This window comes from Pelecanus crispus, chromosome Z (genome assembly GCF_030463565.1).
Source record: "Pelecanus crispus isolate bPelCri1 chromosome Z, bPelCri1.pri, whole genome shotgun sequence".
In the NCBI taxonomy this organism is placed as follows: Eukaryota; Metazoa; Chordata; class Aves; order Pelecaniformes; family Pelecanidae; genus Pelecanus; species Pelecanus crispus.
In genome coordinates this window covers 27,708,478-27,733,354 of record NC_134676.1, presented here as the reverse complement: position 1 = coordinate 27,733,354, position 24,877 = coordinate 27,708,478, and the positions used below count along the sequence as shown (strand labels likewise).

Below are 24,877 nucleotides of genomic sequence, written 5' to 3'. Positions count from 1 at the left end.
GATGTGACATTTTCACCAAGTTCAGTCTGCAAATTCAAAATACCGTTTATGTTCACATCCTTTATTAAAATTCTAGATGCTGTTGATACCTGGGGTGGGTAAATTCCTATGAACAAAGCCTCAAACTAGATAGTCAACAACTCTTAGAGGTCTTTTGGGGCAACGTCATTTACACCAACATATGGGTTCTGAGTGGCATTCCTGAGCTCCTGGCTCTGCTGCAAATCTCAGGTGTGGCCTAAGGCAGGTAACTCAAATCCCCAAGTTTAGTTTCCCAACTATAACAGAAGTGAAGAGGGATGTGAAAATATTGCCAGGAATGCATACAACTGGTTGCTCTTTTGTTATTAAACGCAGTTTTAGGACATTTCATCTGCAACTAAGTGCATTATGCTCTGGGAGACTGGAAGGTCTCATCCAGAACTTCAGCCTAAGCAGCAAGAAAGGCTGCATAGTTGGGTGATGAAGCGTAGTCTGCTTCGTTTCACTCGTACTGAGCGTGTCTTCAAGGTAGTCCTCAAAGACAGCCACCAGCAGAGCAACGTGGCAGCATGCAAACATGCAGCATATGCAGGATATGAGCCACAACCTGGTTTGTGAACATTGACAACTAGTGGGGGAAGAAATTACCTAGAGAAGTTTGATTACTGGGGCCAACACAGGCTCTCTCTGGTAACTGGAAAACCATAGTTTGTCAAATAGGTTGGTGATCTCAGTCTAGTTCTCGATGGATGAGTGAATATCCGTATTGTCAAATAGGTTGGTGATCCTGGTCCAGTTTTTGGTGGATGAGTGAATGTCCATATTGACATAATTACAATGACCATGGACTGGATCAGCAGAGACAGAGGCTGAAAACTCAAACAGTCTCTCTAAACTGAGGCATTTCAGCTGTGAAGATACCACTCTGAATAAACTGGTCTCTAATCCATGAAAGCGCTTCAGGAGTATTAGGAGCCAAACCAACATGTTCAGAGCACTTTGTCATTCAACGTCACAATCCTTTCGATGACTGTGCTTCACATTGCTAGTATTTTTACATCACTCACTAAAACCTAGGTGGAGAAGGAGCTATCAAACATCCAGTAACGCTCCAAGGAGAAGAAAAGGTGTATACACAAGTGTTTGTTGGTAACTGGGTGTCAGATAAATGCTTTACTAGGCAGGCAGTGTACTGCTTGGATGACATTACCAATTCTTGGAGGATTTATAATGTGCCATTGAAAACACAGAGATTTAAACTAAAATCTTGTGAAGACTTAAAAACCACATGTTTAGCTTTACACCTCATAGGTAGTTTCACTGAGGTCAATGAAACTATTCACTGTGGAAAGCTAAGAAGGTGTGTAAATCTCTGCAGCATTAAACATTTTGCTTGATTATCTCCCCAGGGGCTGGAAACAGGGATTGGCAGCTATCAGACATATAGGCTAAAATAGCAGTTGTGTTTTTGAATGTTGGACTAATTGAAAAACATCATTAAAGGTTTTGGAACAATCCTGGCTTTTTTTTCCTAACTTGCAGTGGGTGCTGTGTGGCTCCAAACTCCACCCTGCAGTCCCTCCAAACAATTGAGATTTGCTCACCCATGGCTGAGAAAACAGGCACGTTCTGACTGTCAAAATAAGTATTTTCAACTGCTTTGAAAAAGAAAGAAAGAAAAAACAAAAAAGTATTTGGCACAACTGGGAGGGGGGGTGTCGTGTTGTACGAACGGAAGGCTCGCAAGCAGACCCTTTGCCAGGGTCGGGAGGGGGCTGCACCACGGGTGATGCATCTTCTTCTCTTCCTCCTCCTCCTCCTCCTCGCCCCCGGCTGAAGGACCCGGTGGCCGCAGGGGCTTCGTAAGACGCTGCCGAGGAGGGGAAGGGGCTTAGCGGGTCTGGGGTCCCTGGAGGCGGCGCGGGGAGACGGGCGGGGGTGCCGGGGAGGCGCCGCATGGGCGGGAGCGGCCGGGGCAGCGCCAGCGCCAGCGGCGGGGGGTGGTGCCGGTGCCGGTGCCGGTGCCGGTGGCGGTGGCGGTGGCGGTGCCGCCGCCGGTGCCGCCGCGGGGTGCGCGGCGCAGGGGCGGCGGCCGGGGGGAGCGGAGCGGGCCGGAGCGGGCCGCCGGCGGTGCAGTGGGGCGGGGTGGGGAAGGGAAGGGATGGGCTGCGCCCCCAGCATCCACGTCTCGCAGAGCGGCGTGATTTACTGCCGGGACTCGGACGAGTCCAATTCCCCCCACCAGACCACCACCATCTCGCAGGGCACCGCCACCCTGCACGGCCTCTTCATCAAGACAGACGCGGCCGACTCCATCCCCTCCGTCCTCTCCTACCAGAGCCGGCGGCGGCACCAGCAGCCGCCGCCGCCGCCCTCCGCCGGCCCCCGCCGCAGGGAGCGCAGGGAGCCCGGCGCCTCCGCCCGGGCCAGGGCTCCCCGCTGCTGCGGCATCGAAGCGGAGACCCAGACCAGCAGCACCAGCGCCAAGGTAAACGGCGGCCGCTCCGGACGGGGGTTCCCGGTGGGGCCGGTGCGGGTCCCCGCCGGCCGCGGCAGAAGGAGGACGGGGCCGGAGCGTCCCCCGCCTCCCCCGGGGAGGGAGATGATGCTTCGGCAGGCGGGATGCAGCTGCCAGCAGCGGCTGCCCTCACCGCAGCTGCGGCGGCCGGGCCGGGCTGGCACTGCTGCGGGGGGGGGCTGCGCCGGGGGACGCCTGGCCTGGAGCCCCCCCGGGGGCGAGCGCCGGGCCCCCCGGGCTCCCTCGGGTGGCTCCGGGGTGCCCCGGTGCCGAGATCGCTCCTGGAGCTAAGGCCGGGGAAGAACGGGTTGGTTTCGAGCTTTGCGGCCGATGGCAAGCAGCGGGCGTCTGGGAGAGGTGCTCACGTGCCGGAATAAAATCTCCCCCTGCTTAATTCTCGACAGCAAAAAGCCCTTGCGTGCCGTTGGGGTTTCTTCATCCCCTTTGCTTTCCCCCGTATCTGGTGAAAATGAACTGTTGCTGCCAGGCGTGGATGTTCCGCGGAGAACCGAACCGCTATGGTTTGCACACACAGGCAAAGACGCCTTGCTGGTGTAGGGCGAGGGGATGCTCCGCGAGGGGCGGGCAGGGGCCGCCTCTGTAGGGTCAACTCACCCCAAACCGGGAAGGCTTGGCTCCCCCTCTCAGTGGCTAAGGCAGGCACTGCTGCAACCCGCTCGGCAAGATCTTCACTTAAGTTTAGCAGTTAAGAGAGGTGATTGCTCTGGATTTTTTTTTTTTTCTTACTCTCTTTTTTTAATATCAGAGTAGTTTTTCATGAATTTCCCTGAAAGTTTTCTAAGAATTAAATTTTGCTTCATTGCCCTATTTCAAAGCTTATTAACAAAACAAATGGTGTCATGATCCCAGCTGCACTTTAGGTTACTTTTCTGTTGTACTAATAAAGCAGGATATCATGTCACAAAGTAGTTCCATGGGCTTAAATAGATCCTGGTATTTTGTTAGAATACAGTTAAGAAATTAGAAGATTATATAATCTTCCTCTGTAATTTAAAAAAGTCCAGAAATTGTCTAAGGCAAACATAAGTGAGAGACATCACAAAGAAAAAAAAAAAATCACCACAACCCATAGTCAGTTTGTTCAAATGCTGAGAAACTTGCAGAATTGTCTGCAGTAACGTTGACTGTTTTACTCATTCAGCAGCAGAACCTGCTGAATGGGTAAATAATAATCAGTAACAGGGACAAAGTCTGAGCAGGACTGGAGTAAAACAATTGCTATATTTCTTGGATTTGGGTTTGGGTTTTTTTTTTTACATTTCAGAGTGGAATACTTAAGACAAAATACAATTTTTTAAATGTAGAGGGGAGCAAAACAGAAATTCTTGCACAATTCTTTAAGTTGAGATTTGGAAAGAAGACTTTTTTGAAAGTGCTGATGCCCCTTTTCTGTTTTTATGAATTGTTTATTATTTGTTATTACATCATGTGCTCTTATAAACAGATGTATTTGTCAACTTCCTCGTTATTAAAAGTGAACATATTTCAGAAGTTTTTGAACTTTGTAATTGCCACTGTAATATTATTTTTGATAGTTTCAGTTCTTTTTACAGTTTTAGAGTCCCAAAAACTTAAGGGAAATTATAGGGGTTTTTCTTTAACAACAGCTGCAATGATATAGTAGAAATGTTACCGTTCTTGTAAGAATTAAGATCCATGAAATATTTTCTATCATTTTTAAACCAAATTAGAGCCTCTGTCCTTGCTGCTACTCCTGGCATGATTTCCAATAGGTCAATATCATACTTGAGTATTTCTGTGACCAAGGCAAGGTTAGACTGTTACAGAACTATCATAAGGGCAAAATAGTACTTGATACCTGATGGGCTATAAGAAGTGGAAAAGTATGGAAATATCGTTCTCCAATAGTACATGATAACAATATTTATTTCCATAGAAGCTCAAAAATGAAGAAAAATTTTAGTTATTTTGGTACAGAAAAAGTGTCTAGTAATACCACATGGTTTCAACTGCTGTAGTGCTGGTAGCACATATTAGCTGTGTTGAAATCTCATCTAACTGTATTCAGAGGACAGAAAAAGTGCATGGGTCAAATGGCTGTTAGCACTATTATATATTAATATAATATTCCAGTTGTGTAACTATTCAACCCACTTAAACCATGCTGCTTCGTTTGTCTTCATTTTCTGTTCTAAACTGCCCTTTAGTTGTTTCCACAATCAAGTATTGCATTATTTACATTTGACCCTATCTTTATACAGTGTTTTAAAACTCATCCATACCATAATATTAAACTGGTATTGAAAGAAATCAACCTGTAATGATTTCAGCCCGATGCAATTCAAATAAAAGAAAAATCAAAACTGATCCCAGGTCACTTAAAATACATGGCTTACCTAAACCTTACTTTTTAACTCCATCTAATCCGTATTCAATGGGGTGAGGTCAGTGTTAAAAGATAATTTTTTTGTTTTCTTTTCTTCTCCTCTCCTTAATAAAAAGTTCTGAATTGTTTAGAACATTCAGATGTGTTGGTCGCATCCTGCTCACGCTGGTTATAAGTAACCATTCAGCAGTTCTAGCATGTGTGTGTTTCTTTGTGGATCTCAAAAGCTTGGTAAAAAATATCTACTGCTTAGATGACAAAGATCTTAAGTGGACTTGTTAAGTATTATAAGATGCATCTGCACCCTGATTTGGAATATGACCCACAGTTTCTGGTGCCCAGCCATACACTATGTTACTAAGGTACTTGTGCAGAAACACTTGAGTAAAAACCAGGCATTCCTTGTGCATGTTCCCTCCTTAATAAAACCAAACAGTATTAATATCTCAAACCCTACATCAGCTTTATATAAAGATACAAGGCATTTAGCTTGCATCACTGAAGCATAACATTGAGCACGAGATGATACTGAGTGTATAATGGCTGCTTGACCCATTGCTCAACTATTGCCAGTTCTGAAGTGCAACAGTACCAGCTGTTTAGCAAGAAGTAAACAGCTTCTTGAACACTTCCTTGGGGATTTGAAAAGATAATAAAAGTTTACCTTATTTGTGTTTACAAATACATCTTTTTATTATGGCCAAATACAAATCTTAAACACAAGTGCTTGCGTAGATATGCTTTTCTTGAACACCTTGATACTTAGATGTTAGCCAAACTGAAAGACAATGAGAACAAACAAGTTTTAAGGCTCTTGTTGCTAACATATAGCCTGGGGGCAGGGGGGAGGGGGTGAACCTGCAGTCTTCTATCAATTACTTTATCTTATTTTTCTTATTTTTCTTCTTGAAATAGCAAGAACAGCAGGTGTAATGGTTTGGTTCTTCTTATGCTGTGTTCTTTGTGGAAGAGAAAAACCTGTTCATGAACCTCTCCTGAAAGTCAGTCACACTAGGAACGGGTTTTGACAGTTTTCAGGCTTTTCTATAGCAATATAATTATTAGAAGCAAAGCTCAGAAATAAGAAGAAATACAGTGGGACAATATCTCTTACCAATGTTGGTCTCTGTTAAATTCCAAGGTGGAAGCATTGAGGAGAAGGAGGCACCCCAATAAGACAAACACCTACCTTTTATGATTTTTTTTTAATCTGGGGGAATAGGGAAAAGGATGCAGCTGCCAAATACAAATACCAAATACAATTACAAAGTGCCATGGACAGCATTGAGAAATCCAGGTACTGAGAGAGTTGCGTCAGGTCCATGGGTCCTGGAGAAATGGAACCCTAAGCATTGCCTTGATTTCAAATACAGTTCTTCTCTTTAAAGCAGTATCATGTGTAAGGGAAGTCACTGTACTTCTTGCACTTCTTGTCTTGTTTGAAGTGTACTACTGTTTAACTGGCTGCTAGTATGTTCTATAGAACATGGAACATACCAGATGTAGGGTAAACTTGGAAAATAAACCTCCCAACTCTGTAACTTAGTGTGATGAAGGTCCATTTCACAACTCAATAGGACACCTAAGACAGCAGAGTGCTCTTGAACATACTCTGGGGCTGCAAAGCTGGCAGAAAAAAAAAGATGGGCAGACCAAAAAGTGTTGAACTATGTTACAGTGCAGAGCCTTTTTAGTTTAGGCTAGCTGTTCTCCTACAGGTGCTGGCCTGAATACCTCTTACCATAAAGAAAATTGCTAGTAGAGAAGTACTCTTCTTGGACTAAGCCCAGACTTCTTAAATGAATACACTAAAAGGACTTTAGCAAAGATTTGCTGCTCCGTATCTGACCTTTCCATTCCTCCTTCAAATGCTGCAGGTAAACTTCAACAAGCACTGTAGCTGGGCTCTTAAGCAGTGCTAGACAGGAGAAGTGTTACAGAATGGAGAAAACCATTTCTTCAGAAAAAATAATAAACCACTTGGCAAAGGAAACAGAGCAGCCTGGTAGAAGAAACTTGCTTGGTATTGAGTCACACAACATTCTGGACTTCCAAAACTGTTCTGGGTGTTAGGTGTTTATATCATTAGATATAAAATGCATCCTCCCCCCTCCTAGTTTGTATAGGAAAAGAGAAATGTTGGAAGCTTGTAAGAGAACAATGAGCCTTGACCATTTCAGCCTTGAGAGTCAACAGGCATCTCAGGACCCCTGCACCACTCTACGTCCTCCAGTAAAAAGTTACTTTGGAACATTTGCTTTCAGTGCCCAAAATACCAAAGAGTTTTAGGTAAACTGGACATTAGTAGCATCTGTTTTCTACTTTGTACCACTTGCTATGTGCAAAGTGAGACTATGAGGTTTTACCTTCTGGGGATTTTGATATGGATCTTTTGACAATTTCTAATACTCCATGATCATGCTGATCATCAATGCAGAGCAGAGGGATTTCAGATAAAACTGACCACACGGCTGAAAGACATAATGCGAGCTGAGTTGTGCCATATAACCTGGGCAATAGCGCGTGCTCTTGGGTTGCAGGAGATAGGTTTGAATTCCTGCAGCTGAGAACATTTAATCATCACTAGGGTGTGATACAGAAAATGGGTGCACAGTTTCCCATTCCTCTCCTTCAGGTGAGAAATAATCTAGTCATTTATTGTACTTTAAGTAGTGGTTTAGACAGCAGAGTAATTGAGCAGGTTTAGGTTGTGAAACTAAACATCATACCTGCTCTGTGGGTAGTCTAAGAGAGAGGCAAGGCTACCAAAACCCTCTTGTAGACATTTCCTTTCAACTGTCTTGAGTGCTCCCTCCACACCTTGGACATCTATCACGTTGAGATGATGAGCTTGCCCTGTTTGCTTTAATGAGCATTTAAGCACCTGACTCACAAAAATGTTTCCTGTTCCTGGTGGGGGTCCTTCAACTTCTCCGGGAGTTTGTTATTTCAGACAGGTTGCTGTACCTCTTCTATGTCCATGCCTTCCTAGATCAGGTAGTTGTACCAGGCTGGATCGTACAGCATAGGCATTCCTGAAGTAGGGAGTAATGCAAGTGCATATTTTCAATAACTTGGTAATGTTCTGTGAAGTAGTCCTGAATTTTGTGTAATGATGCCTAAAGCCTGTAAAAGTTAAAAGGAGTATTGTTTCTAGATCCTAGTGATTTCTGAAATGGTATGTGCTTATCGGTAAGCTTGTCAGATTAATGCAGCCAGGGCTGGGGACATTCATAAACCTTAGTCCCATATGCAAAAAAGAAGCAGAGTTGGGGGGTTTGTTTGTTGTTTGTTTGTTTGGTTTTTTTAAATTAAAATCTTCATAGTACAAGGCAGACATGCTATTCGTGTGACTACTGTATTCTCATTTTGGATTATCTGTGTACTCAAAAGTGTTGTTGCTTGAAAATTCCGGTTCAGGAGAGCAAGATTTGGTGAAAGTGTAAGTTGTGGTGTGAAGGGTAACCAGAGATGGAAAAGAAACCATGTTTGGATTAAATTTTCCTCTTGCACCACCTGCACTGCTGCCAGATCTCAGGGTACTTTACTTCCCATGCAGATCATTCTCTGCCTGTATTACCTGTCTGCCTGTTGGTCACTCCTCTTATTTTTTTTAAAGATTCAAGTCTGTCTCAGTTATACTGTTTTTCAGTGCAGCCCAAAGTGAAAGATGCATGGTGTACATGAAATTCGTAGAATTATCTTTAATGTACATGTAACTTTTCTAAAATTGCCTTCAGTGAAGGCTGTATGTACCTGTGTGGTTGCTAGGAAATAGCATGTGAAGTGTTTTATGGTGTAGCAGAGTTTAACTCTTTTGGGGGAGTGTTGTCATGGTAACCAAACCTAGTATTTTCTGGACTTCAAAATAACTCAGTGGTAGCAGGATTATGGCTTCAGAAAATCAACAGTCACCTTTACTGATGTAAAGATAAATGTATGGAGCATTGTGGAATACAGCGTGTGTGTTTGACGTGCATCATTTTGTGGCAGAGGGCATGAGGTTAGACTGCCAACTGATGACTTCTTGTGTAGTATTGTCTCCCTCTGGCCCAGTTTAGTAGGTGCATTTCTAGCCCAGTAAGTCACTGGTCTTGCAGGGCAGCAACAGCTGACTGTCCCCTTGGTTCCCTGAGGGCATCTTCTTTGGGGCCATTCTCACAGACCATAAAGTACAACAAGTTCATTCTATAGGAGCTCCCATGACTCCCCCAAAACACTGGTGCTTTTGGCCTATGAAGCTTGAGTCACCTTTTCTTTTGTGTGAGGAAGAAGTGCTGTCCGGAGATACATTATTAATTCTGAGTAAGATGACATGCTGTACAGCCTTCTGGAGGTAGTGCAGGTAACTTTCTTCACTTGAGAGGACCATTAGTCCATTTGCTTATGAGCTTTATTTTTTCTTGCAGGTCGATCATTTGTGTCAACCACTACCCCAGCCTTCAGCAACCAATTATTTATAAATGTCTTTCTCACCTGTATTGTCAGCTATGAAAGAACAAAATGTGTTAGAGACATTCTGTTCCTTTGGATTAACTCTGACTCTGTGAATAGACAGTTACTCTGGAGAATTGTTAAAAAAAATCCCTGTATATCTCTACCCACTGATTTGGCCATCCAGTGTCAAATATTTCATATCTTGAATATAGAAAGGGTAGAACTTAGATTTATTCTGAGAAGCCCCTCAGCTAAATGGTGCTACTTTAGAATCAGTCCCAACATTAAGCTCTTAATAATGTGAACTACTCACTTTGAAAATACAGAATTAATTTTGATGTAGATTTACAAGTCATTAATCTATTGCCCTGGATTCATACTGCATCCAGGACAGGAAAACTGGACCAATGTCAGTTGGTTTCATAGCATGGAAGAGTGGAGCAGGAATTGCAAACATCTGGGCCGCCTGGACTCCAGCACACAGAATTCACAGGGAAAGCAGCCAAGTGTGAGCATGTGTATAGATATTATGAAATTGTGTTTAAATAAGAAATCCAAAGAAACAACAGTTAGCTGAGAGACTCTGCATCAGTAGCGTCAGTAATGTCCACTATGAGGTAAGACAGTGAGCTGAAATGGGCAGAATGGAGTTTTGAAGCAATGTATCTATTGGAAAACAAGCTATTTGACAGCTACTTATAAGGCTAGGACAAACTGTGCTCACAGCCAGTTTGCATGTAGAGCTGTAACCTGTTAGATTTAATTACAATCTATTTGTTTATATTATACCCCACATCTGATTCCTTTCTCATTTTATGCATGTTTTAATCAAAATCGTGATATACTGACCGGCAGCATACGTTTTAATGCTATAAAAAAATCAGCTTAATCAAATGTGGAATTGGGCACAAGGTCTCTGAAGTTAGCTTTGGAGCTGCTTCCAGCACTCCATTTTCCTTTTGCTCTTAGGTCAGTCATTTCACCCCAGGGACAGCAAAAGAGGCTTTCTTCTTCCCCCGTAGTAGATTTGGAAGGCTGTCTGAAGGCACTGTGAACTTGAATGTTGTCAATGATTGTCATTCTCCTGCAGCTATGTTTAATAATCATTGTGTCCATTTAAGAAATGCAACTTATCAAGCCATTGTGCTAGCCAGAAAACCAAGAAATCTCTTTTAGAAAAGGAGGGGGGAAATGAGGCTTTAACTTTTGTGTGTGTTCAATTCCAAAGCAAATCAAATTTCTTTTGAAAATCAAGAGACCTCAGGGTAGGTGGTAACGTGGTGGCTAGGGTGTTTTCTGGAGACAAGACACCCAAGTTCAATTCTCTGTTTTGAAAGAGCCTGAAGATGTTCTCCCACATAAGTCCCCTGCTTCCTGGACTGCTGGATATTGTGGGTTTCTCTTCCTCTTGGCCCTGAGACTGCTTCCCTGAAATCCATCCATTCCAAAGAGTCCCATCCTGATGAATCACCACTTCCTCCTGTCTCAAAGAAAGCGGTTTCCTAAACAGCTGTTTAATTATATTGGGAAATAACACAAGCTTTCAGGAACAGGTGGTATGTTCCATTTCAGAATAAAACCATCATATCTGTTAAATGGTTAGGGCTGTGTTTATGTGCCAGGCAGTGTTGTTACTTGTGGAAAAGTTAACTGCCATGTTGAACACCTTGCCACAGCCTTGTTTCAGGTTGCTTCCCTTTGCCTCAGATCGCAAAGTGAGGGAGGCCAAGATAGCAAGACATCTTGAAAGTTTTGATTTCTTATGTTCTTGTGGACATGGTGCAGTGGGCCATGGACATGGTACAATGGGCTGCAGCTGCTGGACAGTGCTCCTGTCCCCATGGAGCTCTGGACGGTGGCTGCAGTGTGCTGCTGGAAACCTGAGAAATCTTTGGCTATCTTTGTTCTGGAGGGTTTTGCAGACTTAAAAAAGGTCAGCTAGAGTACTATGAGGGTGCAGTGGATTATTACAGAAGAGATGGATGAAAATGAGATCTGAGACATGCTAAGCAGAGTGAGACGTCATTGTTCAGGTGAAAAGAAAGTAATCAATCTAGCCAAAGTTGGGGCAGTTGTGGAAGGAGCATCTGTTATGGGCTGGAGGAGGCCAGGACAGAAACTTAAGCGAAAGGGAGTGGGGCTGAAGGGGCATGTGGGTAGAGAGGTGTTTTGGGGGAAAAAAAAGATTTGTCTTGGTGGCACAGGATGCCAATGACACTTGGAAATCTTGAGGAGATGTGGTGTCTGAATCTAGTAATTTCTCTTCAGACCTTATAACTAAACAACAAAAATGTAGCTTGCAACTCAATGCTAAGAAATTTTGTGGATTATAGCAATCATCTTGAACATGCTATTTCTGCAGTTTATTTGTGGTAATCTTAATGAGCTTTTAAAACAATTCAATCATACATCGGTTTCACTGCAACAGGAAATGCATAGATGGTGTTCTGTATTACAAAATTGTAGTAATGTGTCCACTACTGCCTAAAGTCACGTAATAGTCTGTGTTTTCTGTGATTTTATTTGCCACCCCATCACAACAGCAGAGGACTCCTTCTAAATGTATGAAATTTAATATTTCATAGAATCATAGAATCGTTTAGGTTGGAAAAGACCTTTAAGATCATCCAGTCCAACCATTAACATACACTACCAAATCCACACTAAACCAATCAAGGGTAGACTAGACTAAACCATGTCCTGAAGTGCCACATCTACCCGTTTTTTGAACGCTTCCAGGGATGGTGATTCCACCACCTCTCTGGGCAGCCTGTTCAATGCTTGACTACCCTCTCCATGAAGAAATTTCTCCTAATATCCAACCTAAACCTCCCCTGGCACAGCTTGAGCCCATTTCCTCTCGTCCTATCACTAACTACTTGGGAGAAGAGACCAACACCCACCTCACTACCACCTCCTTTCAGGTAGTTGTAGAGAGCGATAAGGTCTCCCCTCAGCCTCCTCTTCTCTAAGCTAAACAACCCCAGTTCCCTCAGCCGCTCCTCATAAGGCCTGTGCTCCAGACCCTTCACCATCTTTGTTGCCCTTCTCTGGACATGCTCCAGCACCTCAGTGTCTTTCTTCTACTGAGATGCCCAAAACTGGACACAGTATTCCAGGTGCAGCCTCACCAGCGCCGAGTACAGGGGGACAATCACCTCCCTGCTCCTGCTGGCCACACTATTCCTGACACAAGCCAGGATGCTGTTGGCCTTCTTGGCCACCTGGGCACACTGCTGGCTCATGTTCAGCTGGCTGTCAACCAACACCCCCAGGTCCTTTTTGGCCAGGCATCTTCCCAGCCACTCTTCCCCAAGCCTGTAGCATTGCATGGGGTTGTTGTGACCCAAGTGCAGGACCCAGCACTTGGCCTTGTTAAACCTCGTACAGTTGGCCTCGGCCCATCGATCCAGCCTGTGCAGGTCCCTCTGCAGGGCCATCCTACCCTCCAGCAGATCGACACTCCTACCCAGCTTGGTGTCATCTGCAAACTTACTGAGGGTGCACTCAATCCCCTCATCCAGATCATCGATAAAGATGTTAAACAAGGCTGGCCCCAAAACAGAGCCCTGGGGAACACCGCTCATGACCGGCTGCCAACTGGACTTAACTCCATTCACCACTACTCTCTGGGCTTGGCCACCCAACCAGTTTTTTATCCATTTGAGAACAAGAGAGAAATAACTAACATTTGTCTAGGCAAATTGAAGACTACTAACCAGTCTGTTTGCCAGTGCAATCTCTACACTCTCAAAAGGAAAAAAATGCTTAGGTTCATGTATTTTTGATCCTTGTCTGGAATACTGCTCCAGACAAACCATGCTGGTTTGTTGTGGTGTCATGATAGTTGGGGGTAGAATGTTGGTAGCTAAGTCAGTGTTTTTACTTTTTTCCTGTTTAAGACAGGAAAGGAAGCTTGCTGAGAGGGTCTTGTTGTCCTGAAGAGATCTTTGACAAAAGGGGGGAAAAGAAACTGCCCTCCCCCCCGCCCCAAAAAAAAGACCCAACCAAACAAAAAACCCACCAAAACAACAGAGAAAACCCCAAAACCACCAAGCAGGACATAACAATCAAAATTGTTGTAATATGGAGACACTTCTGGTACAACTTTGTGAAATGACAGCATGCACGCCTATGTTCCAGGCCCAAATACGATATTGCCAGGAGAGGACTTGCACAGTGTAGCTCTGTGGGTCTGGTGCATGAGAATGAATTTAATCTTAATGGCAGTTTTTTCTTTAAAAAGTGACTTTGTATAAATGTTGTCACTTTATTTGGTACAACAATTTCTTTGGTGCATTCTGGCATTTTTGCTCATTTCAGTGTGATAGAGCTATCTTTTATTACCCTGGTCCTCCAGGTGAACTTAGAGTGAGCAACAGAACTTGTTTGTTTCTCACACCGTTAGTAGATTGAAACCATGTGTTTGATAGACATTGCTCAAGACTCAAGCTCAAGCCAAGAGTTGTGCCAGTCTTAAAAATAACATACTTAAGATTTCATCATTTTAAGTTAGATTCTGTGCATTCTGGTGTTAGATATATCAGACTTTTTCTTTCAGTTATGAAGCCAGATATTTAGGAAAGTGAAATATCATAAAATTATCAATAACATAAAAAGTGGTGGGACTGATCAGCGTTATGCTCAACCAGAAAGCATGAGGATATTGTATGACCTCTGGTAAGATCCTGCAGTGAGTTAGATCTGTATGTTGCTCTTAGGGGTATGGGCCCTCACAAATGTAGGTGGACAAAGTCTTGTATCTCTGTGTGTTCCTGGGTTTTGTCCTAATACCTACCATTTTGTCCCGACATATGCTTATAGAGTTCAGGAAGAAAAACTAGCAGGTGGTGAGAAGCTCTCTTAAAAAATAGTTCAAACCAACAGTCTTAGACTTCGGGCTTACATTTGTTTATTTCTTTTGTACCCTATTAACTCCAAAGCTTCCTTTGTTGTCTGTTTGCAGATACACATTAACTAGGGCAGCCTATGCACATACAGATCTTTTTTGGCCCTCTGGCATTTTAGTGGCTTAGGGGCCATCCATACAGTTCAAACAGTTCAGTAATGAATCATCTTCAAAGAATGGAATTGTTTTCATGGGTTCTACCAGATTTATGTAAGAGGCTATTTTTAGATCAAGGATTTTTTTTCCCCCTTAGAGCTATAAGACATCTGTGGCCTTGCTTAGATTTGAAAAATCTGCCGCACTGAAAGTAACTCCTTTAAGGCCATTCTTTCATGTTCACTTTATTGTTATTTTTCATTTGTTTGCAAATAGTCTGCAGATAGCTTAAAATTGAAAAGGGCTCTGTACTTCAGTAGCTCACATGTAAAGTATTATCAGAGAACACTGGTTTCCTGCATGGTTAATGCAGATGGTTGCCTGTGAAAGGATGACCCTTAATTACCATGCTCACGCTTATTCTCTAGTGTCAATACATGATGCAGTTTATCTCTCCAAGTCTGAGATATGTGTATGTTTAAAAGTTCGTATTTTATGATTCACATACGGGTTTTGGCATATAGCATGTTAAACAGCAATTGAGTAAAGAATGTCTTCAACATACCCTTGTTTTTTTTCAGAAACTCATAGTATAGCTGCACAGGATCCACTGGAACAAAATGAAGGAATATGGAGGCAACTTGCTCACAGTTGCAAGGTGTTTCAGTTGGTGTTATTGATGTTGTAAAATGGCTACTAGACATATGATCATCTCTGAGTTTGAGCTGGAGAGCTACTCCTACAAGATACAGTAATCAGGCAGATTTAGGAATATCTGAGTGGTAAAAAGCAGCAATAAACTTTTGCGCACCTCAGAAAATTTTAGGAGAGGTATCAGGTTAACTATGACTGTGGACACACATTGTAAGAACATTTAACAGAGCTAGCTTCCTAACTGAACACCAGAACATGAAGAAAATAAATGTGATTATTTTTTATGGTGCTTACCAAGAAGTACTCTGGATTTTTTGTGTATCACTTCTTATCCTTGAAGAACAGCATTTTACTTAAAAATCTAATGAAAGAGCTTAAAATACAGAAGAGTGTTCAATGATACAGCAGTAAAAACTTTGTACCTTTTTGGACTTCCAGCCCCGGTGCAGAAATGTGCAATTCATACATGTATTTTGGTTAAAATGGCCAAATTCAGAAGTCACCACTCCATATGTTAGGACACAAGTCTTGCTCCTGGAAAGACTCCACTGACATCAGTGAGATGAATATTTGGCCTTTTTCAGATAGGAAGGTAGCAATGGTCAAAAGGCTAGTCAAATTTTCTGAAAATTTCCCCAAGTTCTATGTTTAATTCAATAGAAATAAATTCTTTGGCCCTGATATTTCCTCTTTTGGTTAATGGGCTGTCAGGGACCAAAACAGCTGGCAGCATATCTCCCACACAGCCCTCAGCTATTTTAGCTGTAGCTAGTAGTTGGACTGGGCAGCGCTGCTTCTCTGAATGCCTTGTTCCTAACTCTCCCTGATAAGTGTTCAACATTTCTTGATGAGTGAAGGAGGTAGTGGCATGGCATAAGTGCAACATACCAGATTTGCATCACTTGGAGATGTTGGCAGTGCTTCTTGCAACCGCTCCCTTTTGTTGAACTGCCACTCTCCATCTTACAGGATTTTTATTTTGCATTTGTTCTTTCAGCATAGAATCTGAAGAGGATAGCCTGTCTTCTTGGGATGATGGGTGATCCTTTTGTATGTTTGTATGCATACTTGGTGTATGCTTGTCTGAAGGTTGGGTGAACATCTTCTGGTATCTCCCCTCCAGTTTTGGTTGGGTTCCCCCCGCCCCCCCCGCCCCATTTGACTGGTTGTAGAGGTGTTGCCATTGCTAAGAATGGGATCAAAGCAGGATACATTCAAATGTGTGGACTTCTTTGTTCTTTTTGGTCACAGTTCACATCCTGTGTCTACCAGCTGCCAAATCTCTTCATTCATTCTTTGATGATCAGTTACATTCTTTCTCACTCTGGAGGAGAGCAGTTCTATCTATCTGTTCCAAGTATTATCAAAACTGATAAGCATCTGACAACAGTAGGCATATCTTCTTTTCTGCTACCAGCACGTATGCCATGAACAGGAAAAAAATCATGGCACAGACAGGTGACTTAAAGCAGTGCTTTCATTGCTACCTATGACAGGATTAAGCATAATACAGGAAAGATGGTCTTCTGTGCATCCTCTCTAAACTCCTTCCAAACTTTTGCTGCTTATCTGCTCAGAAATTTGCTTGGCAACTGACTTGTATGCTGATGGCAAGCTAATGTGAATTGGACTTCCTGCTTACTTGGAAACATCACTTCAACAAGAGAAATATTTCAAAGATAAAATTCTGGAAAAGTGTTTCAAGTCAATCAGAACTTACTATAGTAAATCTCAGATTCTTGATAAAAATGTCCACCTGATTTACTGTTTCTTCAAAAGGCTTTATGTCTAATAAATAAAAATTTTCTGGTGTCTGGGAGGATCCCGCTAGAAAATTTCTAATTGTGGCAATGCTAACTTCGATAACTTCACTTCAAGCTGCAGCTGGGAGGTCCAAAGACATGTTACCATAGAGATGCCCTCAGTAGTTTTAAACCAACTTTAAATTGCTAAAGCTTGAGGGCTAATGATTATAGCAACATCAGCTGTAAAACACACACTGGGAGGCTGGATATATGCTTCAGCAGCTGGCTGCACTGACTACACCTAACTACAGCCCAACGTTGTATGCTTTTGAGGTTGGAAGCATAGGACCAAGATCTCAATAGTTCTTGCTGAGACACAACCAGCCTAAAGGGCCTGACCAGGTGCCTAAACACTTCAATTGTGCCACTATTGTAAAGGACAAGTAGGTGGTCTTGGACAACTGGATCAGTTCTACAAAGGCCCAGTGGCTCCACAAATAGGATTGCAGTGCTTGCTGCTGGTCTTCTTCCTCATTTGGTAACTGACTTGACTTTTTACTTTTGCAATGGTGTATTTTGCATCTTTGGTAGAGGTTGCATTGTTAGATCAAAATTCAGAGTGAAAAATAAAATGAGTGATTATTTACTTTTCTTACCATCAGCCATGATGTCATTTGTGTTGTTACAGATTTGGCTTCGCTGTCTGTGTTTTATGCTTGCAGATGCATTCAGTGAGCACATGTGGAAATAAAAAATCATTCCCTTTGAAGGAAAGATGAAGTGGAGCACTAAGGTGAAGAATTTAGCAAGCTATCTTTAAATAAATATGGTTTCTGACTTAGTTTCCATCTGAGTCCAAATCAGCAAAAGAAGCCAAGCAAGGGTTTAAATTGGACTAGTTGGCTGTTACTTGATCTGTTGTTCTTTTCATGGAGAACCTAGTCATTTGAGGAAGCATATGAATGAAATGCTTACCTGATCTTACTGTCAGCAACAGAAAGGTAAAGTGATCAACAGTTGTGTGTGTTCTGCAGTACATAAAAATTCATGGACACTTCTGTACTGCTTCATGCTGTACACATTTTGGTCATAAGTAATAATCTCAGACAGAAATGTCTGCAGTCTACCTTTCAAGAGCAGCATAGACAATCATTAAACCAAGTCATCTTAAATAAGGTAGACCATCTTGCAGCTGTTTCACTTTCTCAGAATTAGTCTTTTCACTAGAGCTCACATATAAATCCTTGCCAGGTAAAATTTATTTATTCTATTTCTGTACACAGTCACAACATCTTCAATAGTCTTCCAGAGATAATAAAATAATTTGTGGTGTGTACCAATGAAATTACTGTGTACATAGTATAATCTAGTTACCTGAACCTTCGTAAAATTTCATTGCAATTTATAGCAAGTGTCTTACGCAACAAAGGAAAAAATCAATTAAAGTAACTGGCGTGCATGAGAAATGGAGGAATAGTTCTTATTTGCTGTGAACATAGGTAAGGTTTCTATTCTAACATCATATTTTCACTTTCTTGGTACGATAACATGATCAATAACTATGAAATCGTAAGTTTTATTACATGTAGAAATAGGGTAAACATTTTTATGATCTGATATAGGCAAAGCCAGTTTGAGACTTCTGTGTGCCAAGTTCTAAGATGGCCTGATGTCTATAATGCTGTGGCTTTTGCCTCCCATGAGCTGGCTGGCTGCAGAGAGAGTTCCTGCTTTGTGATGAGGTTTCCTGCGCCCCCACACAGGTTGTCTCAGTGTTGCCAAGTGGGAGCAAGCTCCTAGCTGACTCCTCCTCGGTTGGAAGGATAGTATCCAATCCAGAGATGAAGATCCCACTCTGGAGAAAAATGGGAACTGTGCATAGAGTCGCTTTTAGTTATCCTCTGAAAACATGCAAATGTATATTCCTTAGCTGGCTCATGGTGTTTTCAAGCAATCATATTTTAAATGTGGTAAGAGTGATTGAAACATTTAAAAATATTTCTGCATACGTCATGATTGAAATTAAAAAAACAGATTAGGGAATGACTTCTTTTAATTTTTGTTTTTAATGGCAAAGGATATTTGTTTGGGCTGTTTTGATAAAGTGAAATATAAAAATGCCAGTTAATGCAGATATATTTCATTAGAACTTTTACAGGCAGAACTGTATCTGCAAATATATGTACCTCTCTACTGGAAGCTGTGAGAAGAATTAAAACACAAGAAACTTCTAAAGCATTAAATAATAATTGTAACCCATCACTCAGACTTCTATTGGGGAATGACAATTTTTCAGCATTTTGTATGTATTCATTGCACATTTTTTTAAAAATTGATGCTGAAATGGGTCAACAATGCACACTTTCATAAACTCCTTACAGTTCTCACCACTAGCAAGATTACTTCTCATTTTCATCCTCATCTTACTGCTAACTTTGGGGGGGGGGGGGGGGGCAGGGTACCTTTCCTAAGGTATCCCTAAAGTCAGATTATCCTGATTTGGATCTGAGAAGCAATATTCTCAGTTTCTGTAGGGAAAAAAAAAAAACCACTGGACAAGATGCACGTAAGTGGTATATCAAGGCTATTTTTTCTTTTAGAGTACACAAGGCAAACTCCCATTTCAGAACTGATCTCTCTGCAAGATAAGTTCACCAAGATGACTATTAAATTGCCTTAAAGGCTATCAGAGCTGTTGTCTCAGACCTACTGTATATTCAGTGATATGTTGATTTACACTAACTTTGAAAATACAACTCTATCTACCTTGGGGACTTAAAAATGGCTTTGCTTTATTTTTAATGAAAGTTTTATGAGTAATCTGTACCTGATATATGGCAGTTTCTGTGAATGACATAATTACTGCTGTCGTGGTTTAACTCCAGATGGCAACTAAGCACCACACAGCCACTCGCTCACTCCCCACTGGTGGGATGGAGGAGAAAATCAGAAGAGTAAAAGTGAGAAAACTCATGGGTTGAGATAAAGACAGTTGAATAAGTAAAGCCGAAGCTGCTGGTGTGGTTTAACCCAACAGGCAGCTAAACACGACACAGCTATTCACTCACTCTCCCCCTCCCCAGTGGGTTGGGGGAGAGAATCGGAAAAAAACCCCAAAGTAAAATTAATGGGTTGAGGTAAAGACAGTTTAATAGGACAGAAAAGGAAGGGAAAATAGTAACAATAATACACAAAATAAGTGATACACAACGCAATTCCTCACTACCTGCTGACCGATACCCAGACAGTTCCCAAGCAGTGATTGCTGCCCACCCGCCCTGGCCAGCTCCCCCCAGTTTGTATACTGAGCATGGCATCATATGGTATGGAATAGCCCTTTGGTCAGTTTGGGTCAGCTGTCCTGGCTGTGCCCCCTCCCAGCTTCTTGTGCACCTGGCAAAGCATGGGAAGCTAAAAAGTCCTTGACTAGTATAAACACTACTTAGCAACAACTAAAACATGAGTGTGTTGTCAGCATTATTCTCATACTAAATCCAAAACACAGCACTATACCAGCTACTAGGAAGAAAATTAACTCTATCCCAGCTGAAACCAGGACAGCCACCCACACAAGCAGAGCAAAACAAGGAATTCATTCACTACTTCCCACTGGCAGGCAGGTGTTCAGCCATCTCCAGGAAAGCAGGGCTCTATCACACATAATGGTTACATGGGAAGACAAACACCATCATTCCGAATGTCCCCCCATCCCTTCTTCTTCCCCAAGCTTTACATGCTGAGCATGATGCATATGGTATGGAATATCCCTTTGGTCAGTTGGGGTCAGCTGTCCTGGCTGAGTGTCCTCTCTCAACTTCTTGTGCACCCCCAGCCTACTCACTGGTGGGGTAGGGTGAGAAGCAGAAAAGGCCTTGACTCTGTGTAAGCACTCCTCATCAGTAAGTAAAACATCCCTTTGTTATCATCACTGTTTCCAGCACAAATTCAAAACATAGCCCCATACTAGTTACTATGAAGAAAATGAACTCTATCCCAGCCAAAACCAGCACAACTGCAAATTACAGAATGTGTCAGACTGTGCCTTGCTTTACAGTTGTATATACAAAAAGGAGGTAGTGTTCCATGGAGCATGTAACATGAATTCACTGGGACACTGAAAAAATAAGTGAAAGAGAGATCTTTTGAGGGTTAATAAACCAAAAATGACTTCTGTGTATTTCGGAAATCTCTAAAGCCTGTGATGGGGAATGGATGCAGGAGGTATCATACATGCTTGCCCTGGTCTTGTACATATTATCCAGTGTTGACTATTCTCAGAGAGATGATGTTAGTTTGGTGGCTTGAGCTGACCCAGTGCACCTGTTGTTATGTGTTTGCAATCCTGGCCTCCACTGAAGCCTGACTTAGCAAAATATTTAAGCACATGAGTAGAACTATCCAGCTTGACTGGAAAAAACAGAGCACTGGTTTGACTTTACATTTCCGCAGGGTCATTGCACTCAGGAGAAGTCCAAAACAGCCTTGTGGTGGTTATAACCTGTGTCTGGCAGCTAAATATAGAACAGCTGGTTAGCTCTGTGTGGCTACAAAGGTCTGAAATGGAAAAGTGGTATTTCCCCAAGAAGAGCTGCATATGTGAAAATTTCTTGGTCCAATAATGTTCTGTGGATCTGAAGATGTGGGGCCTAAATTCTGTAAGGAGGAGTACTAACATATTTGCAGTGCCATAACTGAAATACTCAGTGATACTCCTGTGTTACACAGTGTGGAGGATCTGCCTATCCATACTGCCTTGTCACTTCATCACAAGGTGTCTGCAGATGGGACCAGTGAGCTAGTCAGACTGTTTTATGTGTGACCAGAAATGGGCTTTTTATGTTTAACAAATGTAACAATTACAGACATTTCAGTACAGATGTATTTTTTTTAGGAGGACTCCCAGCCTGACATCTCTTTTGAGGAAGCATTTAAACTTTAATGGGCACTTGTTATGTGAAGTAAAATGCAATTTCTGGAAAAGACTCTTGGGTCAGAGAGCTGGCCCCTGCAATTGTAGGAAGACACATTCTATAACCCCTTTAATTTCACCAAAGCCTTGAAAAAGTTTACTCCTGGTCCTCTCTGACTTTACTGGCAGGAGTCCTAAGCCATCATCGCTACTTTTTCTGTAGCATTCAGCTAAGAAACTTCTAACATATAGCAACATCCAGAAGTACACAGTGTGGTACTTCATATTGTTTGAATTTCATCCCATTTCTATGAGTCCTGCCCTTGAGGTTCTCTGCTACACTACCTGCTTTGCAGTTCTTTTATTGACCCCATTTTCTGTAGCTTTTTTAACAGCTTTGCCTGTGGCATCTCAACAAATGCCTTTCAGCAGTCTTGAACAGGACAGGCTTATTAAGTTTCCTTTCTCTAGAAAATCACTTTTATTATTTTATACAGTTTTATCAGCACTCATATTAGGGTGACCCAGTAAGTTTGGTACAATGATATTGAATTGCATCTTCTGTTCAATATAACTCAGTGTCTTTATTCTTCCATACAACTCCAGCACAGATTTTTAGCATGAGTGACAATATGATTGCTCAGATCACTTTCCCTGCTCCCTTGGCAGATCATTTCCTCCAGCTTATGTCAATCAAATATTTCTCAACTTCCTTGAAAACTGAATGTGACTCAGCAAGAAATTTATAGAAGTTACTGTTTTCTATATTGTGATAGGCACTTTGAATAAGTATAGTATTAAGAGGAAATAAAACATATTTCTCTGCAAAACCCATCCAAAGACAGTTGTAAAATAAACAGATCTATGAGAGAGATACTTAACAGAGAACTCCAGCAATATATTTTTCTGTTGTAATCTCATGGACTCTAGTGTTAGGTTGTGAATAATTTATGCATAAGCGGTTCTGCAATGGAGCTGTATGTGATACTGAGTCTAATCCACTAAAATGAAGAGATCATGCCTTATAAAAGCTCTGATGGTGAAAAATTTGCCAGTGAACTGGGACTAAAATATTTTATGACTTTCACAGACAGGATTTCTAGATAAAAGTTGTTGGAAAGTGTCAGGCTTTGAACTGTCCATGTGATCTCTTGGAGAGGAGATTAATATTCTCCTACAATTCATGATATGTATATAGTTCCTGTTGCTTAATAGTTGCTTAATTCTGCAAAATGCTGAGCAACTGGGCCATGCTACGTTTAACTGTACAAGAAGCCCTTTTTGTCTCCAGTGATATTGCGCATAAAATAAAATAACAGTTTGCCGAACTGAGGTTGTGGTGCACAGAATTTAGCTTCTGGAGAATGAAGTGCATTGAAAATAGGCAGCTGTAACTATTCTCTGGAGAGAGAAAGTGTGGCAGCTAACACTGCATCCAGTGGCCAGAACTTCTGCTTTTAATTCTTGAGTGTGGAAGTTCATACTGTGCATGTGTGGAAGCTATGGGACAAGATGGGTTGCTGAGACATTTGCAGAAGAGTTGTGTTTCACTATCTGTGGAGAAGATAACAGTGTAATTTTTTAATCCTCTCACTATTGTGTTGGTAGTGAGTTGCATAATACATCCTAGTGATGGACAATCCTAACAGCAGACTAAAATGACCATATTGTGTTCAAATAGACGTTAAGTACATAAAAACTGGAGTAGCAGTAAGAGCTCTCTGTAGAACACTGGCATGACTCTTGTAATGCTGGGTCTAGAAAGTTGCCCTTAAATTTGGTGTTGCTTCTCCTTGTTAAGATTGGAATAAAATGTCCAAAAAAAGTCCTTTTCCAGAAAGCTTTTAATGATTTCCCTCCACACTGTGGAAATAGTGCTAAGTAATACCAAAATGATTATTGCTTATTGTATAAGTAATAATTTGCTCTGCTGCAGCAGGCCAGCTGAAGGACTATGCAATGCCTTCTTTTCATACTTTTGCAGAGCTTATTTGGATTGCTGGTGTATGCAAAAGTTAAACCATAACATACGACACTGATCCTACCAGCAATTACGTGAGTAGAGTAACGGCAGTGAAATCAACATGACTGCATTCAAGTTTGTAAGACTGGCTAATCAGGTTTCCAGGTTTATCAGGGCAATTCTTACTTTTGCAAGGTATGATTACTTCACATACATCTAACACTGGCTACTCTGTTCCTCTGGGTCAAATCTTCCCATTTCTCTGACCACTTCACGTGTGCCGCTATACCCACCTTGTACAAATACTACTTCTACTCTTCCTCACTCTTCATCTGTATTTTGGTTGGACTTACAGGATCAGTCAGCCCGTGTGCCCTATTATACAAGTATTATAAAAATGAAATGTGATCTTTGCAAGCTTCGTAAACACTTTAGTCTTGAATGACAAAATACAGAAGATGAAAATGCTGGGTTTGGGTAACATTGATGTGGCTCAGCTAGATGACTCACCAGTGGGCACGGCACTGTGCACATCCCAGAAGGTGATATCCGGATGTCAGTGTCAGAGTCTTAGATTCACACACCACTGCTGCTGTCTGGATTGTCTGCAGTGGCTTTGTCAAAATTAAAATAGAAACTTAAACTGAATTAAATGTGATCATGAATTATTCAGTCAGCGTGAGAGTCTCCAGGTTGTTTATTTTGATGAGAATCTGGCTTTGATTTTTGTTGTCTGCACAATTTTTAGAGTGAGACGTGGCACTGACTTTCATGTTGATAATTTGTAGCTGCACAATAACAGGTGGTGTTGAGCTGGAGGCTTTGTTACTGGGGATGGCATCACTCTTGATACTTGAGATGGTGGGGTCTGCTCTGGGAATAACTCTATCTGTGGGTTTCTGATAAAAGGATCAATGGCAGAATAGTTAATTTTGACTTATATTTAAATTATATTTTTTGGATTTTAGGGTCAGTGTTAGATTGTAATGGAAAAAGTGCACATATGTATCTGTTATCCTGAAAACTTGGGAAGAATTAATTTTTGTTTTACTGGTGGTTGTGCTGTGTATTTGCAATTTGGAGTTGTTGTTGGATTTTATTGGGGTTTTTTAAATAGACTTTCTAGGTATAATTCTGAGACATATCTTGTGGATGCTAAAATTTTAATTAAAAGGCCAAACTAGTTGGCTTCAGCTGCCTGTCCCCAGACACTAACAATCAAGACAGAAGAACTGTGAGGCAAACACTGTCTGGCAGTGTGAAGGAGTAGGGGAGAGAGAACATTACGTCTTCAAA

General features: G+C 41.9%; 1 protein-coding gene across 10 annotated transcripts in view; it reads left to right on the top strand.

Moving 5' to 3' along the window:
- The first annotated feature begins 2,128 nt into the window (after positions 1–2,128).
- Positions 2,129–24,877, top strand: part of PDE8B (phosphodiesterase 8B) — an 82,797-nt gene continuing 60,048 nt past the window's right edge. For 8 of the 10 annotated variants that reach the window (XM_075725794.1, XM_075725799.1, XM_075725792.1 and 5 more), the window contains exon 1: positions 2,144–2,470. In XM_075725794.1, the coding sequence (XP_075581909.1) occupies positions 2,144–2,470 (327 nt within the window). Of the gene's footprint in view, positions 2,519–24,877 lie in introns of all 10 variants that reach the window. The other 2 variants (XM_075725790.1, XM_075725791.1) reach the window with 2 other exon arrangements.